General features: G+C 36.6%; 1 protein-coding gene across 19 annotated transcripts in view; it reads left to right on the forward strand.

Moving 5' to 3' along the window:
• The window catches only part of SOX6 (SRY-box transcription factor 6), a 370313-nt gene that overhangs the window by 321297 nt on the left and 21782 nt on the right, over window positions 1-27234 (forward strand). For all 19 annotated transcript variants that reach the window (XM_068194094.1, XM_068194092.1, XM_068194095.1 and 16 more), the window contains one exon: window positions 15078-15186. In XM_068194094.1, coding sequence (XP_068050195.1) covers window positions 15078-15186 — 109 coding nt within the window. The remainder of the gene's footprint in view (window positions 1-15077; window positions 15187-27234) is intronic.

The following is a 27234-nucleotide window of genomic DNA, read 5'->3' on the forward strand; positions in this document are numbered from 1 at the left end:
ATTTGTTTTACATTCTGTTTAGAAGCCATCACTGGGAGGATGTGCATTAGAGCTGTACACAAAGTGAGTCACTGACACATCATGTACTGTAAAACTTCTTGGTCTGTCAGAGGTTCAGCAGTCTGCCAAAATGTATTCAGCAGCCAGCTCCCTGCCAGAATTCTGTTCCTCAAGCTCTTTGAATACTACAAATAAGACTAGGTTGTATGGCTGCACTATTCCTCCCAAGGGATTCCCCTTTATCAAAGGATTACCTGCATGACCTTTGCATAACTCCTGTGTTTTATTGTCCAGTGTCACACTACAGATCACACTGTGTCATCACAATGTCTTATTGAGGAAGAGTATGCCAACTCTTATTTAGGGCTTCCATGCAGAAAGAACCCAAAACTTAGAAATACAAGAAAGACCTTTTCCTGTAGGTCTGCTCCCACCCTCTTTCATGCAAGGTTTATTTTTCCTCTTTTGCTGCAAGGAGCAGTCTAAATTGGAATGTTCACAGTTACAATCTGACCCTATATAGACTGGGGTGCCTATCAGTGTTTGCAACAACCAGCACTCTCTGCTGTGCAGGATATCCATTCCATTCAGTCCAAAAGCCACCCATAGTTTATCAAGATGTACTCACTAGCAGGGACAGGCAAAAGTAATGAACTGCAGTAGGCAAAATTTGTAGTGCATGTGTGAGCTATCCTACAAGGGAAGGTGATGAAGTGTACTCCTTGCTTCTTGCTTGTTTTACCAAGTGATTTCCCTTTCTCCCCACCTATGCCATGTTACTGTAGTTACCATATGTGCTATAAGAACATAAAGAATCCAGTTAAAAGGACAAGCAAGCACCCAATTTCCTGGTTTTGACCCCGCTTAAGTTCTCCTAATATAAAGCCTTTGCCATGGTAAGGATGCATCTCAGCACATGTGCCTCTGAATCAGGGACTGCATTACTTAATCATCCTTCAACTGTTATCCCAGTGCTGAATTATTAGGAATGCTCCTAAAGTGGTACAGCCTATGGTTTAGGTTGTGGAAGTCTCTATCATTCTCTTATCACAAGGCAGAGGGGGACATTTTCTTGCAGTGATTGCAATGATTACTATTTTGTGTCTCCTTTCTTTTTCTCCCTGCTGCTGCTCTTCCCTGTTGCTTAACTTCACCCTGCTTTTGCTGGTGCTCTTCTAGTATCTCAAGAGAAGATCACCTTCATTGCTGTTGTGTGTCACATCTTAATTAACTAATAAGACAGCACACAATTTCCACATTAGAATTTCCACTCATAACATCTCATGCTGTGAAGAGATAGTGTTATTTCACCTCTTTTTGTTGTTTTGTGGGTATGTTCTCTATACAGCTACGTTCTTGTCGCTAAATCAGCCTTGGATTTGACTTCACAACTAAGCTAAATGCTGATCATTTTCCCTAAGCAAAATACACAATTTATCACATTTTGATTGCTTGGAGTAGCAAAGGAATGGAGATAAAATTGAAAACTTCATTGTGAGTTATCAGTCACATTTTTTTCTTCAATAATTCTATTTTGTAACTGATGACAGAACTCATTTAGGATCAGACCATTTTAGGCTGTGCTTTGGTAGAAACCAAAGCAGTTATAGCTCCTGAGATGAAGATCTTTAATAGATTTGAAAGGCAAGAGCTATCTCAGTCTAGCACGTTGCCTCTCCAGTGCAAAGAGGTTCTCAGCAGCTTTAGCTGCAGCCTGCTGCCTGCTCAAGGACAGAACTATTTGAGCAATTCTGCTATAAAAGCTGCAAGGGCTTTGAAAACAAAAGCTTCTCGTATTAAACTGAAACATTTCACTGTTTGAGTTTCCAGCATGACCCCACAGATAGCAGAATCAGATGTTTTAAAGTTCTGTGGACTGTTTGTGGGGACCATCAGGTCAGAAGGTGAAGTATGGGACAGAACTTCACTCCTGCATAACATGTCCCTGAAAGTGCACTTTGAGTGTATTGCAGGATAAGGAATGAGAATGAGGGAGAGCAGAGATAGGAATGTGAAGATCCTATAGTTTAAATGGTGGATTTACAACCAGATAGCTCCAGAGCATATAGCTCTTCCCTTCTTTTTTGGCATCATCCCTTTCAGTTCTCCTAATATAAAATAATTTGAAATTCCTCTTAAGTCTCTGTTTCTAAACCCCAAGAAGCAGCAAACCTGAGCCTTGCTGTTTGCATTCTTCTGATATCAAAGCCTCCTATCCCAGTGGGGCCCTTAGCCATAGGAGAGGTTTGAGGGAGGAGGAAGGGATGTTTTTCCATCTCAACTGCTGCACCAGATTGGAAGGTGGGGAGGAGAGAGGGAGCAGACATAGTTTTTAATATTCAAAATGGAGGCTGGAGTGTGATTGCTGCCTGAGCCTGACATACTGCTGCTTATCACTGTTTCCCTTACCTGATGTGACAGTGGGGCTGGAGCTGGGTGGAGCTTGGTACCTGGTGACAAAGAGTGCCCATCCTCTCAGGGAGTCAGGGAGAGCCTTGGTTAGTCTGTTTTTGCAGAAGCTCATACCCAAGAGACATCTTGTACTACAAAGCTAGCAGTACAAAGATATTTTTGTTTACATTTAAAAACCTGTGTTATAGATTTTCAGGAAGTATTTATTTATTCTTGAAATTAGCTGAGCAGGAGAATTAGCTAAACAGAGATGGATTTAGAGATCAGCACAATGCAGCAAGATTAAAAAACCCTTTCCAACTGAATTAATGAGTTTCAGGCTGCTTTTCATAAGCTAGTTTTTCAGAAGTCATCTGTAGAGCCTTGTATAAAGAATTTTTAAAGGTAACTTAATGGGATGGAGAAAAGGTTTCAAATTACCTACAGGGGCTGTTGCAGGAGGTATTAAATATTGATTTATCTTGGAGTAAGGATCATACTAAAGAGTGAGGCTTGTAGTCAGATCAATTTATCTGGAATACAAACTATATGGCTGTATTCAGTACAATGTCAACATGAATCTTAAACAAGTAGATGTGAAAGGTTGATAATTTAATCTAAATCAATTGGCTTTCCAAATCTTCATTTAAAAAAAAATCTGAACAGTTCAAAGTGAACTTCTCCTAAATGCTTCAGGTGGTTTAAAAAATGCTTCATTTAGTCAGTCATGCTGTATCATAATGCTTCTCTGAGCATCTTGTTGTAGCTAGGAACAAAAATATATAGTCCAAGACTTCTCCAAATCTTAAGCTTTTAATACTTCATACTTGAAATCCCAGTGTAAATAGTTCAAGTAATCTGGCAAATAACACTGCAAGCAATTTTCTGCTACTTGCCACTGCTGCTGCACTGCCAAGGTTTTGGTCATAATATAAAAGTTGGCTCAGATTGTTCTTAACCACCTAAAACTGATTATGCTCTGTTTTCAGGCATAAATAGATACCAGTATGCCAGCTAGTGGTACTGGCTAAAACATTTTTCAGTTTGTATAACAGTCCATAGGTCTCCAATAGGAAATCCTTTATCCAAACGTGATATTAAAGCAGGATGTCTCAGATAATTTGTTACATTTGCTTTTGTTTGTACTGTTTTCTTTAAACATATTCATTAGAAAAGAGCAGAGCCTTTAATGTTCCATGACTGAAAAATCCATCAAGCAGATTTATGGCAGGGGCAGTGTGGCATAACAGCCAGTGGACTGGCCTAATGTGCAGAAGTCCTTGGTTCAGCTCTCAGTTTAATCATTGACTTTCTGGGTAACCAGAAGATAATAATTTCCCCTCTCTGTGCCTGAAGATTCAGTTAACAACCTCCATTTTAAATTATTTGGGTATTACTAATGAGCAGTGGTAAGCATTGCAATTGTCTACATATATCATAGTAAAAAGCTCCAAAATACTGATTGCTTCCCCAGAACAGTATTGTTCGTTCTCTTTCCTGTGAGACAGAGCTATAAAACTTGATCACAGTTATAAAGTATACAAAAGAGTAAGGAAAGTATGAGACAGGAAATTCCCTCTTAAAGATTGTATTTATCCACAGAACAGCAAAGTATCTTCCACTGCACTGAGGGGATGGAATGTTCCTTCAGTGAATTGCATGAACTTTTCCATATATGTCAACTAAAGTGGGAGAATGAGGATAGGGGAAAAGAGAGAAAAAGTGCATTTTAAATACAGAGAGATGCAGTAGGACCCAGCTTATGCTTATACTGAAGATAAGGTCAAAAATAGGTCTTAAGTAGGATGTAAGTGGCTAATTTGTGGATGAAACCACTACTTTGGAAACACCCATTCAACGTTGGTTGTTAAGGTATAAAAGCATTTTCGAAATTGTATTGTTGCCTGGAACTGAAGAGTACTTAATCAAGATCTTATCTTGAACCTTGAGGCAAATTTTTCACAATAAAAACAAAAGAAGGTTTATAAAATCATTCTACTTTTAATGAAAAGCTAGAGAATGGATTTGTGCCAGTGGCATTAGCTATAGACTAGCAGTTTTCTTTTTATATATTGCAGCAATAAAAACACGTTATTTTTTCCACCCATACATAAGGTAGTAACTTTGCATTTAGGTGCAAGAGTTCCTGGATACTGCATGAAAAAAAAAATGCATAGCTTTCAGTTATCCTTTTAAAGTCCTCTGTCATTATTTTGATTCATGAGACATGTAAATCTCTCCCAGTTTCTAGGAAGTACAGATTTGCCTGCATTTGCATGTGGGATATCCCAAAGAAAGACTTTATCCTACTTTATCAGTTGCTTTTTGTTTTTTTGTGTTTTTTTTTTTTTTTTTTTTTTTGGTTTGTTTTTTTTTTTTTTTTTTTTTTTTTGGTTTTTTTGTTTTGTGAATGAGCAAACTGGTCTAATGGAAGATACCAGTGCCCGTGGCAGGGCTGTTAGAACTAGAAATAGATAATCTTTATAGTCCCTTCCAACTCAAACCATTCTCTGACTCTGTGAATTCATAGCCTTCATAAATCTGGTTTGGGCTGCTTTTGCCTTGAGTATAAGTTTTAAAAACATAAATGCTGAATAACTTAGTTCTGATTGTGTAAGGGAGATTAGTCAGTAAATATAGCAATTTCACAGATGCAGAGTTATTCTTTCACGTCAGCCAGGATACTGCAAATGCAAGGTCTTGTCTGCTCACATAGATCCTTACAGAACTGTGCTCTTGGCTGTCTATTGTTTTATTCTTAAACAAGAATAATTTTTTGTACCAGAAGATCTTCAACCCACCTGTCTCAAGCAGAAAAAAGAATGATCAGTAAGAAGGATAAAGCATCTTTTTCAGCCTGGAAAAAAACCTGTTTCATTCTTTTTCTCGATTCTGTGTACATATAAGAACTTCACACTTTGGCCCTGATTCAGCCAAGTGCATTTAGTCCGTTCTTCATATACTCCCCTGGAGTTAAGTACTGATTATCCATGTCCTTGAGGCTTCTGTTGGACTGGAGTGAAAGTATTTGGCACCTTACAAGATTAAGGCCTATACGAGGCAGCAAGAATTTGCAACTCACTGTTTTGTTTTCTTTTTTTTTTTCTTTTCGTTTTTTTTTTCTTTTCCCAGTTGCATGAGGATTAAAGACAGGAGGTAGTTGAGGGGTACATTTATATTATCACAGGCATTACGTCCATCATACTTGATATTGTAATCATGCAAACAGTAATCTTGCCTTCTTGACATAAACAGTAAGCAGCACTTTTTCCTGAGGCTGAAATAATCACAGAAAAAACATGGCAGTGATGGAGGTACAAGAGGAAAAACACTGCATAATGATGTTATTATCATTGTTCCTTTGTCACCCATGCTTACACCTTAGTGATATGATCCTTTTCTCTCTGAAGATAACAAAAGAGGCCTGAGTATAAACGGAGCAATATATAAGCAGCAATCATAAAATGCAACCTTGAAAAAGTGTACTTAAAATGCTACCAAAAAAATCATCTTCATAAATACAGAAAAAGCCTACTTAATCTTTGTATGCATGGTATGCAATTATATATTTACATCCAGCAAAAGGCAAGGCATATACTTGAAACAGTAGCATTTGGTGGGATTTTGCTAACTGCCTTGATTGCATTTCTAATTCCAAATATGAATATGAACATTTAAGCCCAAGTGTCTTTTGCATCTCCAATTTAAACTGCTTCAGGTGTCTTCCTGAACATGGGATGGAACAGGCATGTCTGGAGGCTTGTGTTGTTTATAGAGATAAACAAAAGGGGGGAGTACCACCAGGGACTCATTTGTGATGTCTGGGGTTAGACATCTCTACTGCCAAAGCCCTGGAGGACTTACCCTAATGGAGATACTCAAACCTACACTTAGAATATACAATACTATTCACGTTCAAAGGTTGCTGTAACAAAATGCAACTAAGTTTAGTTCCTTAATTGAAAAAATACTGGTAAATAGAGTATTTGAAATATTTACTTTTATAGTTTTCTAACTACTAGCCATATGTCGAGTAGGAAAAGTTGCACTGATTGAGATTTGATAATTGATTATTGCATTATGTAGTCGAAGTTTATCAAAGTTTTTCCAGCATTATCTGAAGGTGTCCAAAACTCTGACATGTGCCTGTCATAAGGAACAGTTGAAACAATGGACTGGAAGTATTTATGAGAACAACATCTGTCTTTCTCTTAGCTTTTATAGGTTTAAAGTTAAACTTATAAATGTCCATATATATGTGCTTAAATTTGCATATTATTCACAAAAGAACATCAGATTGCTTCTGAAGATTTTTGACCTGTGGCATGTGTGCATGTCTGTCTGGATGTGTGTTTTCTGGACTTTAAAAAACACCTTTATTGTCCCAACTCCCTGAGTGGATAGCAGCTGAAAGCAATAGCTTTGTGCTGTTGAGGTTTGCAGAAAACCACAATGAACTTGAAATTGGCGACTTCTTTTCTCCCTTTTTTTTTTCCATTCCAAAAAAAATTGTTGTGCTGAACCTAGAATAGTTTTTGCTGGTTGTTTCACTGCTGTGGCTTCCTGGTAAAACTGGGTTTTCAGCCTGGAATATATTACTAGGTGATTAAGAGAGAAGGAGATTCACAGCTTTGAGCTAGTAATCAAATTCTTTTCTGATTCTAATGCATGAGAATACCTTCAATGAAATTTAGTCACAAGCATAAAAATTTTGGGAAACATGCAGATATATGTACAGAATCATGAAATTGTCCAAATTTCGTAAAAACATTTTTGTTCATTTTTATAGCATTTGAATGGCTCCATTTTAAAATTCTTGATGAAAATGAGGCCATAGCCAACAAGGTCCAACCACCTGCTAAATTAAACTTAAATACAGATATACATTTTTTCCTTTGTAATATTTAGCTTAGGAAAAACCCCTTTGTTTTGTCATATCCTTGCACTTTTATTCTTGTAAATCAAATGTTAAAAATTTAAATGAACATTCCAAAGGTCCATGAGTAGCTATTGAATTGCTTCCATTAGTCACTTTACAGCACAGAAAAAAAAACCAAACCACAGTCCTGCCATTTCCTAGTAGAAGTGGATGTCAATCATAATTTGTGTTTATTTTTGTCTGTCTCTCAAAAATGCACATGTATGTGTTTAATTAGAAGAAAATGTTGGGGTTTTTTTAATGGTTGTGTTCAGATTCCTTCTAATTATAAGGTAGATTATAGATTTTATCTATATCATTTACCAGCTCTTCCTTAAATTTAATGATATTACAAGAGAAAATTAACTTCTCTCCCTAGAAGGCTCCCAGTTAATCATCTGTGGAGTTGATCAGGAGAGAAGGGAGCAGCAGAGAGGACAAGGGAATTTCTCTTTGACTCAACAGTTGAACAGCTTACACTCTGGAACATGAGATTTGATTACCTTAGCATGTGTTACTACAAATGTTATTAACAGTCATAAAATTATTCAGCTTTTTTAGAAACAAGTGACAGACCAAGCTTTGGACTCTTTCTGACCCCTGGCACATTTCTACAGCATTCATTGAGAATTATACTAAGTGTAAAGTAGTAACTCCTTTTGTTTGCTTTTCATTTACCAGCTGCTAATTTAATTGATTGTCCCTTTGTTTTTTAAGGACTAATTTCTCCTCAGCCTGTGGTGGAATTTCACAGTTTGTATGATGTTTTCCTTTTAATCTTTACCTTTTAGTCTGTATGTAATTTTACTCTAGGCTGCAGCCTGAGTTTGCTGCTGAAACAAAGAGTTAATCACAATGGTCTCAGATACTGCCATGCACCATGCCTTCGTACATGAATAAAAAGTTGGAAACCGCATGAAAGCAGTAGTTGGGTTACCACACAACTGGATATGCTTAAATCTGAACGCTTCATAACTCTAACTACTGGGGAGTTGCAAACTTATAAATAACCTTGCAATTGGTTAAAACCATATTAAAACCATATGAACAAAGACATAAAGCATTTGGTTAAGGGAGCTCAGTAAATACAGTAATCCTGTTGAAAGTAATCTAACCAGGGCAGATCCATAGCTTAGGAGTGCCTGCAAGCATGGCAATAGTTATGGAGATGGCAATATTTCATGTGCAGGAGGGCACAATACTCTCCTTAGGTGGAGATTTGCTTTCTTAGATTTGCTATCAGGTTTTTTTTTTGTCCCCTTTTAAGAAATAGTTTTGAATTGATAGACTTCATACTAAAAGCAGGCTCCCATGCACTGAAGTCTATAAACATCTTAGTATCTGCTGAATGCTCCTGATAATCAGAGAATTAATTTAAATCCTTCTTATTTGTGCTCAAGATCAAGAGGGCTACTGCTCACACTAGCTGAGAAGAAGCTCTTGGAATTCTGATCCTTAAAACCAGGCTTTCAAAATAATTAGCTGAAGACTGTGTTTACAAGTAGGCTATATGCACTGGTATTTATTTATCTGGGGATATTTTTTTGTGGCTTTAGCCCACTGGTTTCTAGACTAGATTTTTTTCTAGACACTTTAAATTTTGATGAAATTACAATTCTCAATTTTGACTCTAGAACCTGGCTCTTAAAAGAAGTCACATAATGTGACAATCACTGTGAGATTCTGTTTCTGAGCAACTTTGGAGTATTTTCTGCTTGTGATAGTCACACGGAAGCCAGCTGAGACTTGCCAGGCAGGCAAAGAAAGTTTACTCTAAATTCCCTGTTATCTGCTTTTAACCTCTTACTTTTCAGTTATGCTTTAAGATGGAAGAATATATTTAAAAGGAGACCTAGTGGCTTCTCTCTCCCCACATCTCTTCAAGCAAGCTGTTTGGTTTGAGGCACTGCAGTGTGATACAAATCTGTAGTCTGTCGCAGGGATGCTGGTCCATGCTGTATGTTCAGAATTCAAAGATATTACTGGAACAGTTTATGGAGAGCATAGGGGCCTTCAAAACCTGGAAGCAGCAGTATTTCAGGGTGAAAAATCACTCACTGTGCCTCTTTTGGTCCCTGAGATCATTGAATTCAGATGTTTCACTTACAGAAAAAAAAATAAAGAAATGGCAGGTTGTGTCAACATCATAGGTGTCAGCATATCCTTCAGTCCCAAAACCTGTAAATCCTTGGAAAAAGATTGTACCTCGTATCTTGTAATATCTTAAAATAACAGCATTCCTACAATAAGTTTGCTTGCTTTGCTAATTTAATTTCTTCTGCTTTTTGGAGCAGCTCCCAGTGCTAGGATATTGAAAATGAGTCCTAGGCATTCACCACAGTTCTGCAAAACCAAGGGCCATGCTTTTAATTGTAACAATAGTGCCACTATTGTGTTTATCTCCTCTGCCATCCAGAGAATTCCAGAAGTTGCATGCCTGCACACCAGTGGGATGATTGACATTGTTGTAATAAGGTTAATGTTTAAACTTCCCACCTGTAATATCTAAAATATCCAGAGATAAGGCTGAAAGTCAATTTGTAATTATCCTTGCTGTGCCAAGACGTTGCAAAAGATTTTAAGTCGAGGGTAATTTAACTTTTCAGTCCCAGCTGTTAAAAAGTAGTAAGAAGAAGGTGAAAAGCTTGGGGTATTTGTATCTTGAGTTTCCAGGGAGGGGAAAAAGGAGTTGTAATTCCTCCTTGTTCAAACTGGGAATAATTTTCTCTGTGTTCTACTGAAAATGTCCTTTTCATGTTTTGAATACATTAAGTTGTTTGCTAGTTGTTTACTGTCCATGGTACATGAAGGGAATAGATCACAGTTAGCAAATAAGCTACTAGAACGTTTAGTATAGAATAATTTTGTCGAAATACATTTCATACATAAAGACAACTGGTGATAATTATTTGTAGTTATTCTTACTAAAGCACTGTCCTCAGAAGAAATAATATCCCTTCAGTCATATGTTCTGTGGCTTCTGTGAATGACCCATATTAATTCGATTTCTAGAAACTGCCTCTTTAAATTGATGTTGGGTAACTGCGTCCATGCTAGACTATTGAAATAAAGGTATTACATCATTGTCCAAACACGTCTACTTCAATAAAAGTATTTGTTTGCAAAAAAAGACATATATTTTAAATCTTTTACACAACGATCAGCATGCATGCCATTTTCCATTTCAGGCTAAGCATACATTTCAGATGTGGAAAAAGCAAGCATGTTGAAATAATTTGAGGCATGGGTATAGTCAGATCAGTCTTGGTAATCCAGAAGGGAGGGGTGCCCAGTGTATTATTACGTTTCATATATTATTTTTCAAGAGATGGATGCAATCAGTCATCTTCTCGCATATGGTTTGAAAAAAAAATTGTCTCACTGGCAAGTAAACTGTTATTTAAGTACACAATCCACAGTACTACAGAAACAGTTTTGCCAAACTTGTCCAAGTATTCTCACATCCTTAAAGATGGTATAAATATCATTTATGGCAAGCAGTTTACTTCAGACTATATGGAATGCCTTCCTGCTCCCCTGATCTAAGTGTCCCAGTTTGCATTATGGCCTTTATTGCTTCTGTTTGATGGAGTGATCAGTAAAAATTTAATGACACTATAAAATAATAAAAATGTCATTAATTTACCACGGATCCTGGATGCAGTGGTTGTAAAGTTACATTAATAAACAGAATATTTTTTACAACAAAAAGCATTGTTACGTGGGAACGTATAAATAACACACATAAATTTAAGAGCAATTTTACTGTTAGCACACACATTATTATGGAATAGCCAATAAGTGTATAAAACATAGTATATAAAATTTTATGAAAATATACTGTGCACATCAAAAATTCAGCTTTTATCTAAGTGCAGAGAAAAGCCATTATTGTGTGCTTACTGTTTCATTGCTGTTCTTTCACAAGATCACAATTTTATATTTGTTTCTAGTCATTTGAAGTTTGCAGCCTTTTCAGAGGCAGGGGCTAAGGCTTCCTTTTGCTTTACTCCCTGCTTCACTGAATCATTCTTTTTACCTTCCACATGTGAAGAAAGAATTGATACTTTCTGGCAGAACGTGACAGAAAAGTTGCTAATTTAATGCAAAGCTAAAAATAATGCCCAAGGGGTTGCAAGGCTTGCTTGGCGACACTGGAAATAAGGGATAACTATCTAGCAGTCTATCTGTCATCACTGGGGCTGCTCCATCACTGACTGTGATAATATGTGAATATGATGGATGCCACAGCCTTGTGGCTCATAACATTTAACATTCATCAGCTCTCACTAACGGGGGCTTTATAATTTAAATATCTTTATTTAATATGCAACATCTACCTCATACATCATAATTTCAAAGCACTTAGAGAACCAACAGTCCTGCAAGACAGTTGAGCAGACTTTAATTTTTTCAATAACTTTTACGTTTTCTGCATGTTTGTGACTGACAACGCATAAATAAGTGCCTAATCATATCACAGAATAGAAAATTAAGGTTTGGCTGCTAAGAAGGTTCTTTTCTTTTCTTTTTCTCATTTTGAAGAAAACATTATTTTTACTTCGTGTTCAAAGTATAAAGAAGCACAAAGGATCTGATTTGTGTTGGGAAGTGCTTTCAGTTTCCTAATGCAAACTCCAACTGACTGTGTTGGTCTTGTCATGAGAAAGGGTTGTCTGTGTCATATCCTAAAACTTTTTTGCTGAGATTTAAATGGAAAAAATTAAAGTAACTCTACAATATAAGTTCCATAACCATCACAAAAATAAGAAAAAAAAATCTGTTAAAAATAGGGGTCAAAAGTGCTTTTCACAGGGGAGAAAACACCTGCATTGTCCATAGCAGTGCACTTTATAACAAACTCACCAAAATTTTCTGCTAATGGAGGTTAGGCAGGCAGCAATAGATCCAGTAGTTGATGTACACATGTGCAGATGTAATGCATGTGTAGGTAATATATTTGTTTGTGCAGCTATGTATAACCATTTATTTTTAATGAAGGGATGTCTTTTTTTTTTTTTTTTCCCTAATCTAGGAATATGAAGTATAGAATCAATCTTCCTCTCAGTCACACTAGGGGAAACATGTACTTTTAAAATATTTTCAGTCTATTTTCTCTAGGATGAGTTCAAGAACGGGGCAAAGACAAATCCCACTGAAAAGGATTTGAGCCTAGTGTGGGACAAGTTTCTTCCCTTATAATAAATGTCATATGAATTTGTTGTGTTTCATGGAATTGTAAAGGCATCTTCTAGATAAAAGCATTTTTAGCATCAAGGAAGATTTTCCTATTTTTTAAAGTCCTCTGAATTTGTGTAAACCCAATGCAATTATTGACCATTTTTTCTCTCACTATGATGATTATTTTCAGTAAAAAAGTAAGAAAAGGAATTAATTGAAAGGGCATTTCAAAGACCTAAATATATCTATATTTGTTAAAGCATCTTATGAATTAGGAGGGGGTTATAAAATAACTATAAATACAGCTCCTTTTTTTGACAAGAGCAGGTATTTTTATGGCATAAGTGCTTTCATTTAAGTGATTCTGAACCTTATCATACAATTTTCCCTTTTCTCCTTCCATGTCAAAATATTGATGTTCTTGCAGAACTTTTTTTTCTCCTTTTTTTTTTTTTTTTTTTTTTAAGAGTCTATTTTCTGGTAAAATCAAAGAGAATGAATGACTAGAAAGATATTCCAAATGTGCATATTGATATGTAGCTGGATCTCTTGATTTTTATAGAAGAAAGGTATTTCTCCTTTTTCTGAAACACACTAAAAGGCTGTTCTTCTAAGAATACTGCAGGTGCTTTATTAACATCCTTTTAAAAAAAGCTTTTAGTGCAAATATTTTGAAAGAGAAAATAAATGTGCCAAAAGCTGTTTTCTTAGCACTGATCTTTGTTTTTTTCTCAACTGCAAATCAGCCCTTTGCAATGGAACAGTGTCTTTGATAAACTTATTTTTCATTCTCTCTACAAGACAGATCCATCCTGATGATTCAGGTGTATTGTTACATTGCACAACATTTTTCAGCAAAATATTGCGCCTCTAGTATTGTAGTGCCTTTCTACAGTCAAATTTTATTTGTAAGTCTTTCTCTTCTCTTGAGGTCCTTTGTGTATACAAGCTCCTTCTTCAACCATGGATTTTACAGAAGAAAACAAGTGAAGTAATTAACCAAATACAAAATGCAGAGTTACTTTGTCTGACAACTGGGAGCTTCTGAGGAACTTTTAGAAATGCATTTAGTACCTGAAATGCCTCAGCTGCATGTTGTGACAAATCCAGTGTCAGACTGAGCTTTCTTTTCCTCTGCAAATTAAACAAAGAATAATTTTTAAAAATCCATGGCTGAAGGAACCGAAAGCATGAGGAATCAGAACATTCCTCCCTTTTCCTGATGGGGTTTTGTGGCTGAAACACAACGACAATAGAAAAATAATAATATTGGAAAGCAGGAGTAGTTGGAGGTGGAGCAAATGAGGAGTCAAGGCCATGTTTTGTCCTGAAGAACATTTCCAAGTTTCTACCATCTTTTGGGAGAGACTCTCCCAATGTTTTCTCCTCGTGTCTAGTAGGCACAGCACAGAAATAGGTCATTGAACAATAGACTGAACAGCAGTCAGCACTCTACTCCTGCATAATGCATTAAGTATAACATGGAGAAACTGTTCATGGAGCTGAAAGCTGATATTTCAAGTCTCTAAATTCAAGCTGACATGACATTTAATATTGTTTCATAGTAATGAACAACAAGGTCTCATTCATTCACAAGTACAACATAATGCCAAGTTTAATCTGAAGAGGTAACAACAAGGCAAGAGGGAAAACATGCTATGTTCCTTCAAATGAGAATGCTAAATTAATGATAACCATTGAACACTCTGCCACTGATACACAGCACTACAGAGACCACTATTGAGAGACAATATTACACTGCCTTTAGAGTGCCCTTGTCCAGGAGTGAGTGAGGAACTGGGTTCACGCATAAAATACCTTTCAGTTTCCACTTTCTGGTTCCAGGTTTCCTGTGGAGGTCTTCAGCTCTCAAAAGATTTCTTTTTTTTCTGGAAGTAGGCATTTGTTTTCCTTGTTTTCTTTTTTCCTTTTATGTCTTAAGTTCCCTATTCACTGAGTTACAACTTAAATTTCTAGACAAAATAATATTGGTTCTGTCCTCTATTATTCCTTATTTCAAATATTTGTCCTTGAAAATCTCTGCATAAAATCCAGACTTGCGTTTTCACAGAGGTATGAATGCAAACTTAAATCTCAGAGTGGGGAAAAAGTGGTTTTTTTTTTTTTTTTTCATTAAAATACCAGTGCATTTTAATACAAACTCTTCTTTCAGCTTCTGAATTTTCATGTTTCCCAAATGTCGATTGTCTTTTTCAGTTTAAGTTGGAAAATAAGTGAAAAGGCAAAGTGAGCAGCATCGATCAGCACTGTGTGCTGCCAAGAGTGTTTTGTATTTGCATGTACGATCGTTTATGCATTATGGCACTGCAGATCAAAATAATCTCAAAGTTTCTGTATATGTTTCACATTTAAAACTGATTTTCATAAATGCAAACATTCAGAATCTGTAAAAAAAAAAAAATAAAAAAGAAAAAAATTGTCCCTGAGCTAAAATTCTAATTAGATTGCATTCATTATTTGTTCAGATTTAAAAAATAAGGCATGTATCAATGCATATCCATATGCACTGGCATATAGTGAGAACTTTCCTATATGGAGCATTAATAGTCCTTCTGTTCTTTTTCAGGAAAGAACAAGGTTTGAAAATTTAGGCCCACAGTTAACAGGGAAACCCAATGAAGATGGAAAAATTGGTCCTGGTGTCATTGATCTTACAAGGCCAGAAGATGCAGAAGGTGAGTTGCAATTCTGACAATGGGCTATTGAAACTGCATCGCAGGATGATGTGGCTGAAGTACTGCCAGTGTCATAAGTATTGCCTATGTTACATTCCAGGGTAACACTTGATCGATTTCTCTCTGAATTTGTGAGATTTCAGTAAATCCATAACAAAGTGTGGAGACATGAAGAGGACTGTGTAGCCCTTTTAGCCCTTCTGTAACACAACTATCTTTTCCTCAAGCAGCTGCCAAATAAGTGTTTGCATTTTATACTCTTACTACAATTTTAGGAGATATTGAGAAAATTATCTCAGGAAGGATAAATATTTTCCCTTTTTTAATGTTTAGCAGCTTTGAAGAAGGTTAGAGCATTTTCAGAAATCTAACCATCGTGCACCACCTATTCAAGACATAGCAAGCAGAATTCCATTCATAGGCAGCTATCAAATGATAATGGAAAAATACTTCACATTTTCTGTATGAAAAGGCCTTTTTCATTATATAAGTCTTCAGTGCACTCATTTCAGTGAGAGTTTTATGTATATATCTATATGTTTCAAGCTCCAGGTGGAAGTCAGTGTTCATCAGGACAGAGCTGAGTTTGTAGCAGGATTACCATGTGTGCTCTGAAAGTGAATGTCACTGGGATCCTCTCTATCCTATGGCACATGTACATATGTAGGAGCCCTACCTGTCAGAAGATTAATATACTATTCAGATAGAATATTATGCAGAATTTTCCCCCCCTCAATTTACTTCTGTTTGAGAATAATTTTGCCCTTTTTAAACTGGGGAAATTCTAGTTATGGCTTAAGAAGGTTAAAATACCTCTGAATTTTTCCATTAACATCCATACATCTGACAAATCCAAAGTCTGCTTTTTTCCTTGGATCAAAAGAATATGACCAGTAAACTTTAGCGACCTATTATTCATGAACTTCATTTGTTCATCTTTAATACAATTTGATTGGCCGCTGTTGTATAATCTGTAAGCAGAAAAAAACCAAACAAAATGTAGGCAGAAAATAACTTTCAGATGGGTGTTTTGCAATGATTTTTTTTTTTTGAAAAAAGTAATCAGGAGATACATGGACTTTCCAAAGCACTTTTTGACCAATCAGTTATTTATAAAGAAGCATTCATCCAGCAGCAATATTTCGTATTTCAGCATGTTGAAGAATATTTTTTTTTGGTCAGTTTGGGTGAAAAGTTGCAAGGAGATACTTACAGATACACAGTGACTGGTTTAGATGACATCAGGCCTCTGACCCCATTGTTGGTTTAGCTAATTTCCTTCAATTCATCCATTCTCTTCCTAGTGTCCTTAATTTAGTGTCTTGATACCCCTTGTGGCACTGGCAGCCTCCCCTGTTACTGGATAGTGCAGAGAGAAGCTTTGCCATGTGTAACACAAGCTGCAGTGATGTGTGCCAGTTTAAGGACAGTGTGCATGTCTTTCTAGAGCTACTGAAGGGGGCACTTTGAGGCATGGTGCCTTGCCACATTAGAAATCTGAGTTCATGAATGGATTCAGATTTCCAGAATTTGTTTAGCAGCCAAGAGGTATCTCTGGAAAAGAGATGCTGGGTTCATAGTCCTGCTGATCTGAGAAAAAAACATTAGCAGGAGTTCTAAACTGAGTTGCTTATTTGTCCTTCTCGTTGTAGACAAGGTGAATTTAGATGTTAGCTGGATGGAAGAGAAATACATTCAAAATATAACCTGAGTTTTGCCCCTTATGTTTGCAAGCAGGCTAAGAGATGGCACTTCTAGCCTAATATAATTTACAGTGGAAGTGTATTGCAGACAGTGCTGCTGGAATATCAGCAGTTAAACTGTGGTCTCTGATATCCTGTACCATGCTACAGACTCTGCCCAGTTTCTAATTATTGTGAAACTATTACAGATCTTTCTAGGTTTGTCACAGTTTTTTATACATGTTTCTATTATTTTGTGCTTCCAAACTTTAGCCCTGGGTTACTGAAACTTGAAAGCTTATTCTTTAGAAATTAAATGTGGATGAAAAATCAAAACCCTATAATTTTTTTAAAGATTTGTAGGGAAGATATGTTTATTACAGTGCTGGATGCATGTTGGGAATCGTTCTTTTTCAAAGGACATGCGTGCCCCTGAGGACTCCTGATCATTTTTTATTACTTTTAACTAATTTACATATGTATATACTTTTACAATAGGTACATGCATATTCATTCTGTCAATTTCGAATTACACTTACAGCTAGTTACACTTGTACTCAGTTTTTGTCAGAAAGTACAGAAAGAACTCTTGGGTCACTTTGCCTTGTTTCAAGGTCTGAGGAGTCTTTCTTATTTCTTATCTCTTTAGCTTAGAAATTCACATTCTTTCTCTTTAGCTGGGGCAGTTTTATTAGTGTTGCAAAGTTACTAGACTAAACAGTATATTTTGCTTATGCTAGCAAGCTCAAAGCAGCACATTTCACTTAAATTTAAATAGATTTTTACCTTGTTAAATTTTCACTCTGTCTCAGAATCATAGTATCATTTAGTTTGGAAAAGACCTTTAGGATCATCAAGTCCAACTTAGCATTGCCAGGTTCACCATGAATCCATGTCTCAGAGTGCTACATCTTTTAAATACCTTTACAAGGGTTGGTGACTCAGTCACTTCCTGGGCAGCATGTTCCAATGCATGACCGCTCTCTTGATGAAGAAATGTTTCCTTTATATCAAATCTAAACCTGCCCTGGCACGACTTGAGGCCATTTCCTCTTGTCCTATCGCTTCTTCCTTGCAAAAAAATACTGACCCCACCTCTGCAGCCTCCTTTCATGTTGTTGTAGATAGTGATAAGGTCCTCCTGAGCCTCCTGTCCTCCAGGCTAAACACCCTCAGCTCCATCAGCCTCTCCTCATCAGACTTGTGCTCCAGACCTTTCACCAGCTTTGTTTCTCTTCTTTCACCTCCTCTAAGAATGCCTTGCTGCATGTCATTGTGTTGCCAGAGTCACAATCTCAGCTGAATGTCAGAGGTTCCTAATAGGCACAGTTATGTTCTTCAAAGGCTTCATGTGTTTCACACCTTCCTTTCTGTATTGTCATTTTTACTTTAAATCTTTTTTTTTTGCCTTTTTTTTGAGATACTATTTGAATGCAGACTGCTGTAGAAATCTTTAGCTAATATTTCTGTGGTTTATGTGTGCTTTTACACATATAAAACAAGGAATAAAGATTTCTGAAGTGACATATTGATGGCCAACTTTTGATGCCCTGTCTTTTCTTGTCAGAAATACATCCAGATCTCTGCCAGATCTCTGACGCCCAGGTGCAGTTGTAACAGAGTGAGTGGATGGATGTTAGATCTGCCAGGTGGTTTTATTCTTGTCACCAGAATTTTAGGACTTCAGAATTATGAAATTCACTATGTTTAGGGAAGATATTAACAATTTGCAGAGTGTTCTTTTAAAAGTGTGGTGGGGACAGGTGTAAGGGTGGGGTAGCAGATTTTTTCCTGAGCTAAGGATTCCAAATTTAGTCCCACTTCTGCCCGTAAACAGGAGGAAATGCTGTTTGGGTTGTATTCTAATCCCCCCCAGTGGTCTAGAGCAAAGGGGCTGTGCAGTTCCACTCCCTGCCTACCTGCACATCTACATTTCCATAGAAGTGTGCAGAGACATGGTGCATGTCTGTCCATCCCAGCAGGCATTTGAGACAGACCAGATCTGGGAAGTGCTCCTGATTCCCATAGTTTTTACAGAACATTTAAGGTTCATGTAATTTGCTAGAAGACATATCAGACTTCTGTTTTGTGGAATGCCTTTGTAACAGTATCTAGCAATGATTTCTCTCTACTCCTTACATCTTTTCTATAACATATGGTGGTGATCTGAGTCTGACATGATCAGAGTCATGTTTTCCTGTAATTTTAGGAGTGCTTGTGGTACTGGCTCATTGACCAGAAGCTGAAGCTCCAGGTATTTTTTTTGCGTCATGAATTATAACTATTGAAATTCTTTAAACATAGAAATTAGACAAATATGAAAGAGTATAGAATGATTTTTTTAGCTCATTGTCCCTGCCCAGTGTGTGCAAACCTTTTTAAGATTAATTAATGGTAAGATTTAATTAATGATAGCTAGTTGTACTTTCAGAGATACAAAGTTGTCTTCAAAGTTTGTGTTGCTCATAATGAGCTAACAGTCATCTGAATGGAGGCTTTGAAAATCATTAGCAAGAGTTTTATATTAAATATGACATAAACCAATATTTCTATCACTTCCTTAGCCACCAGCAGGACTGAGCTAACTATATTAAAAGTCATACTCAAACTGTATTTAAAACATTGCCACTTACTGTGACACCATTGATTAATAATCCACAGCTGTTAGACTTGTATCATTACCTGAAATCCCAGTTGTCATGTTAAAATACATGATACATTTGTAGTTAGCAAAATTTAAAAACATGATTTGAAAGCCTCATAAACATTTGGTAACTGGTATCCAAAATTATAAACAACAGCCAATTAGAGAACTAAACAAGATTTTTTTTTCCCCTGAAACATGAAAACTTTAAAGGAAGCATAATTCTTTCTGTAGGTGGCTTCATAATTTTGTGCATTTGAGGTTGTCAGTGCTGAATTATAGCAGACAGGGATGGAAACATCAAGACAGCTTTGAATGTAGCTGTGGCTAAACCCTCTCTTGAACATGACTTGACATACATCAGCTGACCAGAGTGTGTAGAGTGTAGTCAGGAGTCATAGGTAAGCCCTGTTTAGATTTCAGGTCAGAAAATCTATGTAATAATAAAGTATTTAGCATACTAAATACTAAAGTATCTAGTTCTCAGTTATTGAGAATATTGGATGGCATTATAAGTTTTTTTGGTTTGAGTTCTAGAAAAAGATTTTCCTTTCACAGATGCTCACTTTTGGGTGATGATGCTGCTTCTTTTGAATTGTAAAATGTGATCAATGTTAATGGATCCTTCTGGTTTTTGTGAATGTGGTCAAATTCTTGGAAATTTGTAGGAAGCGTGCTAAGATTTTGTTTTCTAGTAGGTAGAAATCTGCAGGATAGACCTAACCTTTCTGTTGACAATTACTGATTTTACTTTAGCTCAGGTTGCATTGTGGTTTCCTTCAGCTGTTGTGTTCAGGGATTCAAATTCCATCAAGACCTGATCTTCATTCATACCAAAGAATTTGATCTATTAAAATGTAATTTTCTTGATTGGATCCTAGGCTCAGAGCAAAAACATCTGAATGTTATTGTTTTGCTCCTATCTCACTGTGAAATTTTGTAAGAGAGAATAAACTTATCTGTAGCTGGTTTTCCTTAGTGAAAATAAGATGCATTGCAAAATGAAATTAGTTTTTAGAAAGCAAATAGAAATAGTTGAAAATGCCTTATTAGTACTTTACATTTAGTTCCATGTTCATTCAAGTTGATATTTTAGAATCAGGGTCTTGTGAATTAAATATTTGGCCTCACAGTCTGCCATTTGGCAAAACATACAATAAGAGTTCTGTGTCCTGTTTAGATGTTTTCATTCACATTTTTCACACTGTAGTTTTCTTGATTCTGTAAACCTTGTGTTTAGCACTTGCTGCTTCTTTCTTTGATACTATTCTACCAGTGAATATTCTAGCAGCTAAGCACATACCTGAGAGGTAGGTACATGTCTGCCAGTTTAAATAGAAACAGTTTTAAATAATATGGTGAGATCTGTCTCTCTATTTTGCCTTTATCTGTGTATTTATCTGTCCTTGTATTAGACTAATGAGACTTTTCTAAGTCTCACAGAAGATAACTTCTGCTATGAAAACTAGCTGTAAAGTCAGTTCTTAGAGTCCTCAGCATGGGATTGGCATCAGCCCGTCTCCTTAAATTCATTGATTTAGTGTCTGAGTCCTTAGTGCCTGTGTCCTCCCTTGCAGTGCTCACTGTATCTTACTTCAACTTGTAAATTCCTTGGGTTAAAGACTGTAGGTTTCTACATATCAAATCATGGCTTGAGATTACACAGATTTAAGCTTTATCTGTGTGTTCTTGGTATCTTTGAACCATGCTCCAAGTAAACTAAACTTGCAAGCTGGATAACAATTGGTAATTGACTGGTTCCAGTAGTAAGGCCTATCTTAATGTTATTAATTCTAGTTCAGTTTTTGTTCTGAGCCTGATTTTGGACCTCAATCCAGGCTCGGAGGAGAACAAGCTGACTTCATCTTTCAGAAGAACATATTCCAGTTCATCAGTAAGCTTAAGAACCCAATTCTGCAGCATTTCAGGTGATGGGTTTGTTGTCCAACATACAAAGACAATGAATAGCCCAAGATTCCCTGCAGTTAACAGTCAACAGTCTGTCTTTTCCTGTGCAGGAAATTAGCTCTTCCCATTCATAATTGACTTGAGCTAGCCATGGTGCAAGGAATGTTGTAGCAAAATGTGAGATTCTACTTGTCCAAAAGCAAGGGAAATTAAATGGTAGAGAATGAAATGGTGTTAGGCATCATCAAATTCTTAACCAGTTGCCAGAACCTGATAAAAAAAGAGTAGATGTAATTGCATCAGCAGCAGTGAGTGTGGAATCTTGTGAAGTAGAGGAATGATTTAAGTGAGGAAGGACAGGGAGGAAGTAACATGGGAGAAACATGAGAAAACTGAGATACAAGGGAAACATTAGGCTGATTTCTAAGGCTGAGGAAAAACTGCCACCAATTTCTATCAGTCAAAGTGTCATTTCCTCCCTGCCTGGCAAGAGAGCCGACATCATGCCCAGTGCCCGGGTTTTGCACACCTATTAGGTGGATTATTAAAGGAGCACCTCTACCATATGCTCAAAGCTTCAACAACCTCATACACACCCAACAGCAAATAATTGCTTATACAAAAGGGTGAGGGTTTCTTCTCTACTTCAAAAAAGGTTGGCTTTGAGCAGCTGAAGAGGCAGGTGAAAGGGAACCATACATTTACAGGCAGATCAACCTTGGCAGGCTGTCAGGACGATCCAAACCTGTGAGGTAACTTATTTAACACCCTTCTGTGCAGAAGTGTAAACAGCAGGTAGCACAGGCAGGGTAAAGCATCACCTACTTTTGTGACAGTGCTTCGTAAATACCAGAGGAAATAATTCCTCTCCACGCCAGAATTTGTCGCGCATAAATATTTGTAATAGTTGCTATGGCAGTTGAGAGGAGAAAGATGAAAATCAGAAAACAGTGAAAGCTGACTGAAAACAAAGAAATGTATCCAGAGAGTAAGCTTAAGTACTGGAATTTTTATTGCCCTGAATTCTTGTAATAGACCTTTGATTGCAAAAACATCGTCCCAAAACAAAACAAAACAAAACAAGAAACAACAACCAAACAAAAAACCCAAAACAACCCAAATCCAATAATTGTATCTTTAAAGATAAAATTACTTACTTTATTAATAAACCCAGATGCTAAAATGTGGCCTTCATTAATTGTAGTTGCCATTTTTAACATCCATGAATCTGGTTGTGCTTTATCCTTGAGTGATATCCTTAAATTTTCCAGAGTAACTCATAACAGATAGGAATCTGGGATGAAGTACTTAGGCGTGGTATTTCAGTTGTGTTGGATGAGATTTGGTGCTTCAGCCCTGGAGTAACTCAACACCTGCAGATGGGATAGGAACAAGATGTCTTTAAGAACCACCCCATCACTTTTCTGATGGCAAACAGTCAGTGCATCTCATTGTTCCCAGCATCCCCATAATATTTTAGAGGGGGAACTGAAAAACCTGTGCTAGGAGTGTGTGGACTGATCTTTCCATAGCATTGAAATTTAATCCTCTCAAGACACTAATATTTAACATATAGTATGTTTCTCATTTTCAGAATAACAAATCTGGGTATCCTCCACAACTGTTAACTTTTGATTTTCAGCTGCCTTAGTTTTTTTTTCTAGTGCTAAATATGAGACTTTCTTGTCTGACATTTCCAAGCTACAGTAATTGATTCTTATAGAATAGTATCATTTTTAAAAAAAATTACACTTAAGATTTTTGATGTTGTACAATAGACCACTTTTACAATGTCCTGAGTTTTACATAGGTGCACCTATTAGCACAGTTATAACTAAGAGCTTTTCACAATTTCCATTATATAATAAAACATTATTTTCAGGAATTTAGAAGGTGGCTGTAAAAAGCAGCTGTGGGCTGCAGTTCTACACAGAAAATCTTCACCTATGAGAAAATTATTGTCACAAATGCTGAAAGCATCAGTCAGTATGCATAGCTATTTTTAGGTGGACTGACTGAAAAATTAAATATAGCAATTCTGTGGTTTAAAACATTTCTTCACACTCATGTATAGCCATCAGGTGTAAAACACCCTGTGGTCCTGATTCTCTCAGGGTTTCTTGGTAGTGCTCCAATATGACAAAAGAAGCTTGAAGCTCCATAAAATAGTGTAAAATTTCCAGGCAAAATTGAATTTTCAGTTGATGGAGAAAGCCACCATTATATTATACTGAGTGAAGGATGGAGGAATCCTGCCCTTCTTCCTTAAATCCTTGAGCACAGGGAGTGGAGCAGAAATATGAATACACTAAGGAAAGAACATCATATATTCTAGCTAAGCACAAGCAATTGGTACAGACTCAAACAATCCCTCTGTGTACAACTGTCTATTTTTCTTAGTCTAAAACTGTTTTCTCCTTCAGGAGCCTCAGTATCTCAGAAATAGAAAAGTGTTTAGGATCATTTCCCTTTCTTCCATGTACATATGCAAAGTGTCTAAGCAAGTGCCTACTGAAAACTTTGGTAGCAAGGGGAAAATATTTCCTTAATTTGTACTTTGATTTAATTTCACAGGATCAGTGGTCCAAAGAGTGTGTAGTGTGAGCGTTGCAGCATCTTCATAAATTCTGCAAATAATAAATGATTGTGTTTTCAATTTGGCAGGGGTGGTTTCACAGGAATTAAAAAAAAGGAATGCTTTGTAAATTTTGATGTAAGCCTCTATTGCATGGTAAACACTATATTTTTTATCAGGTAAATGTGGTCACATATTGAGACATGCCATTACCATATTTGTAAAAACATCTTCCTGGTTTTGCTCACAAATCCCAAATGCCCAGGGGTACCTTACTTGAAAAATTAGCCTGAAGAACAGCTCCTGTTAACATGTTGGTTTTGCTTCTTTCTCTTCATGTTATATTGTTTACTAATTACATTATAGTTGTTGTAATATCACTACCCCATGTGAAAGGCAAGAAGAGATGGCATAGACATATCCTAGCCCTGGCTCCTTGCTAGTTACTGATATGACAAGTGAAAACTGCTAGCACTGGATGGAAGGAATTAGTTATATTGATATAAAGAATTATGTTGCATTGTTCAGAAAGTGACAAATTATTGAAGATTGAATGCAGGAAATGGGTCACTAAAGCAGTGGCTGCAACACATTTTAAAATCTATTGCTGAGTATTCTGCATTTCTTAATAACATGTAATTTGAGAGAGGTGGTTTTGTAAAAGACTCTCCCATTGTTAAACATAATTCCCTTTTACAAACTACATTGTACTTAAGCTTTTGAAAATCATTGTTTTGGTAAAGAACATGTGAGCAAGCAATGAACAGTGTTCAGCCACACCTTGAACAATGCATCCATCAAATATGAAGTCAGACTGCCTTCTTTCTCTGTCCTTAATTCCCATCTGTCATTTCTCCATCTTAAAACAAAACAAAGCATTGACTGAAGTATGAATGGATCACTATGGCCCTTGTTCAAACAGGACTTTTTCAACAAAAAAGCTTTTAGGGATGACTGAAGACTGCAGAATTAGCCCCTGTGTTTTAAATTAATGTGTTTTCTTGATGTTCTAGGTGACACTCATGTCATGAGAAATTTGAAATGATGTGAATAACAGCTACACTGGCAGTAAGGCTGATACTTTTATGGAAACATTTTTATATTAAATAGATTAGTGTGTTCTTCTTTGTATTGCTTTGACTTTGAATATGATTAATATAGTAACAATAATTACTTAGCTGGTAGACCAGCTGGTTTTTTTTCTGAAACATCAAATAAAATCCATAGATCTTGTCAAATACCTAACAATAGTTTTTAGTATTTTGTCTCTTGAAATGGGCTGTTTTATCCATGATTTTCCTTTCTGTGGGCCTCTATTTTCCTCAACTGAGTATGAAATAAAATATCAATGGGAAACAGCAACAATGTTTGTGGATTGAATAATGTAGATTGTTGTTAGATCAGATGATTGGCAATCCCTTACTTATGGCATCGTTACTTAGGCTGAAAACCTTTCAACTTAAATGTGATTAATATTTCTTTTCTATCAATAACATTAATGTCAGAATGGGGTTGTTAGCATTTAATTAATTATCTGTGAAGGGTCTTGAAGTCTGCAAGTGGCACATGATTGAAAAATATGATGGCACTTAAACACCTCCCCAAATTTATAGTAGAGGCTGCTTCTTCATCCCAGTTTCTCTATAGATGTTTCATGGATCTTCACAGAGTAACTCTTATGTTAGAGCACACGTGTGACTATGTCAGCCACCAGGAGCTAAAGTCAGGCCTCAAGCCCTAATTAATTTAGTTAATATCCCATGTAATTTGAAGCATTATTTTATTGTTTTAGCTATAGTCCATGCCAAGTTTCCATGCGGATTAGCTTTGCCATAGAATGTGGTCAAGAAATCCAAACTGTTTTTGTAAGCCATCAAGCAAGTAGCTGCATTTAACGGTTTTAAGGTTTTAATTCATTTATAGAGCACAGATTTGGGCAGGGCTGGCTGTGAAGCGTGGATGCGTTAGCAGCTTATTTAGAATTATTGTTTTGGTATTTATTAGGGCACTGGTAACAATTCAGCTTTAAACACTGGAGAACGAACTGGTGGAGCTGAGAACAGTTGCTTTGATTTCACACGCAGCAGATATTCCACTGTTAATTTTAGCTTTAGACTTTCAAATGGGGAAAGATGTATATGCAGGTTGTGAGTATGGCTGTGAAAACTGGTGCTGTGTTTTAATTGAGATTAAGTATTTTGCTTGCATATGTAAAACAAATGTACTAAAAAAGTAAACTTGCTGCCACCAAAACTGAAAACAAGGCACTCTGGAAAATATATGCTGATATGTAACTGGCTAGAATTTCCTTCATTTTGCAAAGCCACGAGCCACATGCATCAGCTCACCACAAAGTCATTAGGTCTTTTTAAACTCAGATGAAAAACATTAACAAATACCACAAAAGGCTTTAGTATGGCCCCTTTGTTCATTCACATATGGCAGTTTATAACTCCTGCACCACTTGGGTCGTGTGTTTGTTTAAGCTGCCTCCATCAGGCCAGCCCTGAAAGAACAAAAGACATCTTGAGCGATCCTAAGCAGGAAATGGGCTAATCTAAACATGGCTTGTGACACTATAAGTAGAATAGAAAGGGGAGGGATTGATTAGTCATTAATGTCCAATTGACTCCATATGGATGTTGCAATAATAAGGCCTTTTTCAGTGCAGTAGCGGAGTTATTGAATTAGAGGTTTATGTTTCCTCAGAGCTGACCTTAGGGAATTCCCAGTTGGTTCTTGTTGATGTTTTAAAGAGAATGGAGTCTCTTAGCAGGGAAAAGGGAAGTCTTATCATAAGGAAGTGCTGCTTGGATGTAGCTAACCTGTGCTAGAGTATATTCTCACCTTTTAGTATTAGTGCATTTGAGAACCCTTGCAGGTGAAAAAATTTAGAGGCCATTTAAATAGGGCAGTATTTAATGAATTGCTTGTGGCTTTCCTAGTTTTTCTCCCCATTCATTCACTGACACGCAGCTTGTGAGAAATGTTCAATGCTCAAATTGCAGCTGAATAATATTTGTTTAGTATTTGGAACAAAAGCTGCCTGACAAGCAGAGCATTTGTGTCACCCCTGTTCCAAACCTTGCCATGTTTCCAAGTGGGTATTTTGCCAGTGATTACAAGACATGCCAGTAAAGAATGAGAAAATCTGAATGGCGTTGGGGATGAAGAAATAAGAGGCAGGCAAGGGGAAAAACAGATATATGTTATTGTGCAACTGCTGCATGTCGCTTAGA

The sequence above is a fragment of the Anomalospiza imberbis genome, chromosome 6, assembly GCF_031753505.1.
Source record: "Anomalospiza imberbis isolate Cuckoo-Finch-1a 21T00152 chromosome 6, ASM3175350v1, whole genome shotgun sequence".
In the NCBI taxonomy this organism is placed as follows: domain Eukaryota; kingdom Metazoa; phylum Chordata; class Aves; order Passeriformes; family Viduidae; genus Anomalospiza; species Anomalospiza imberbis.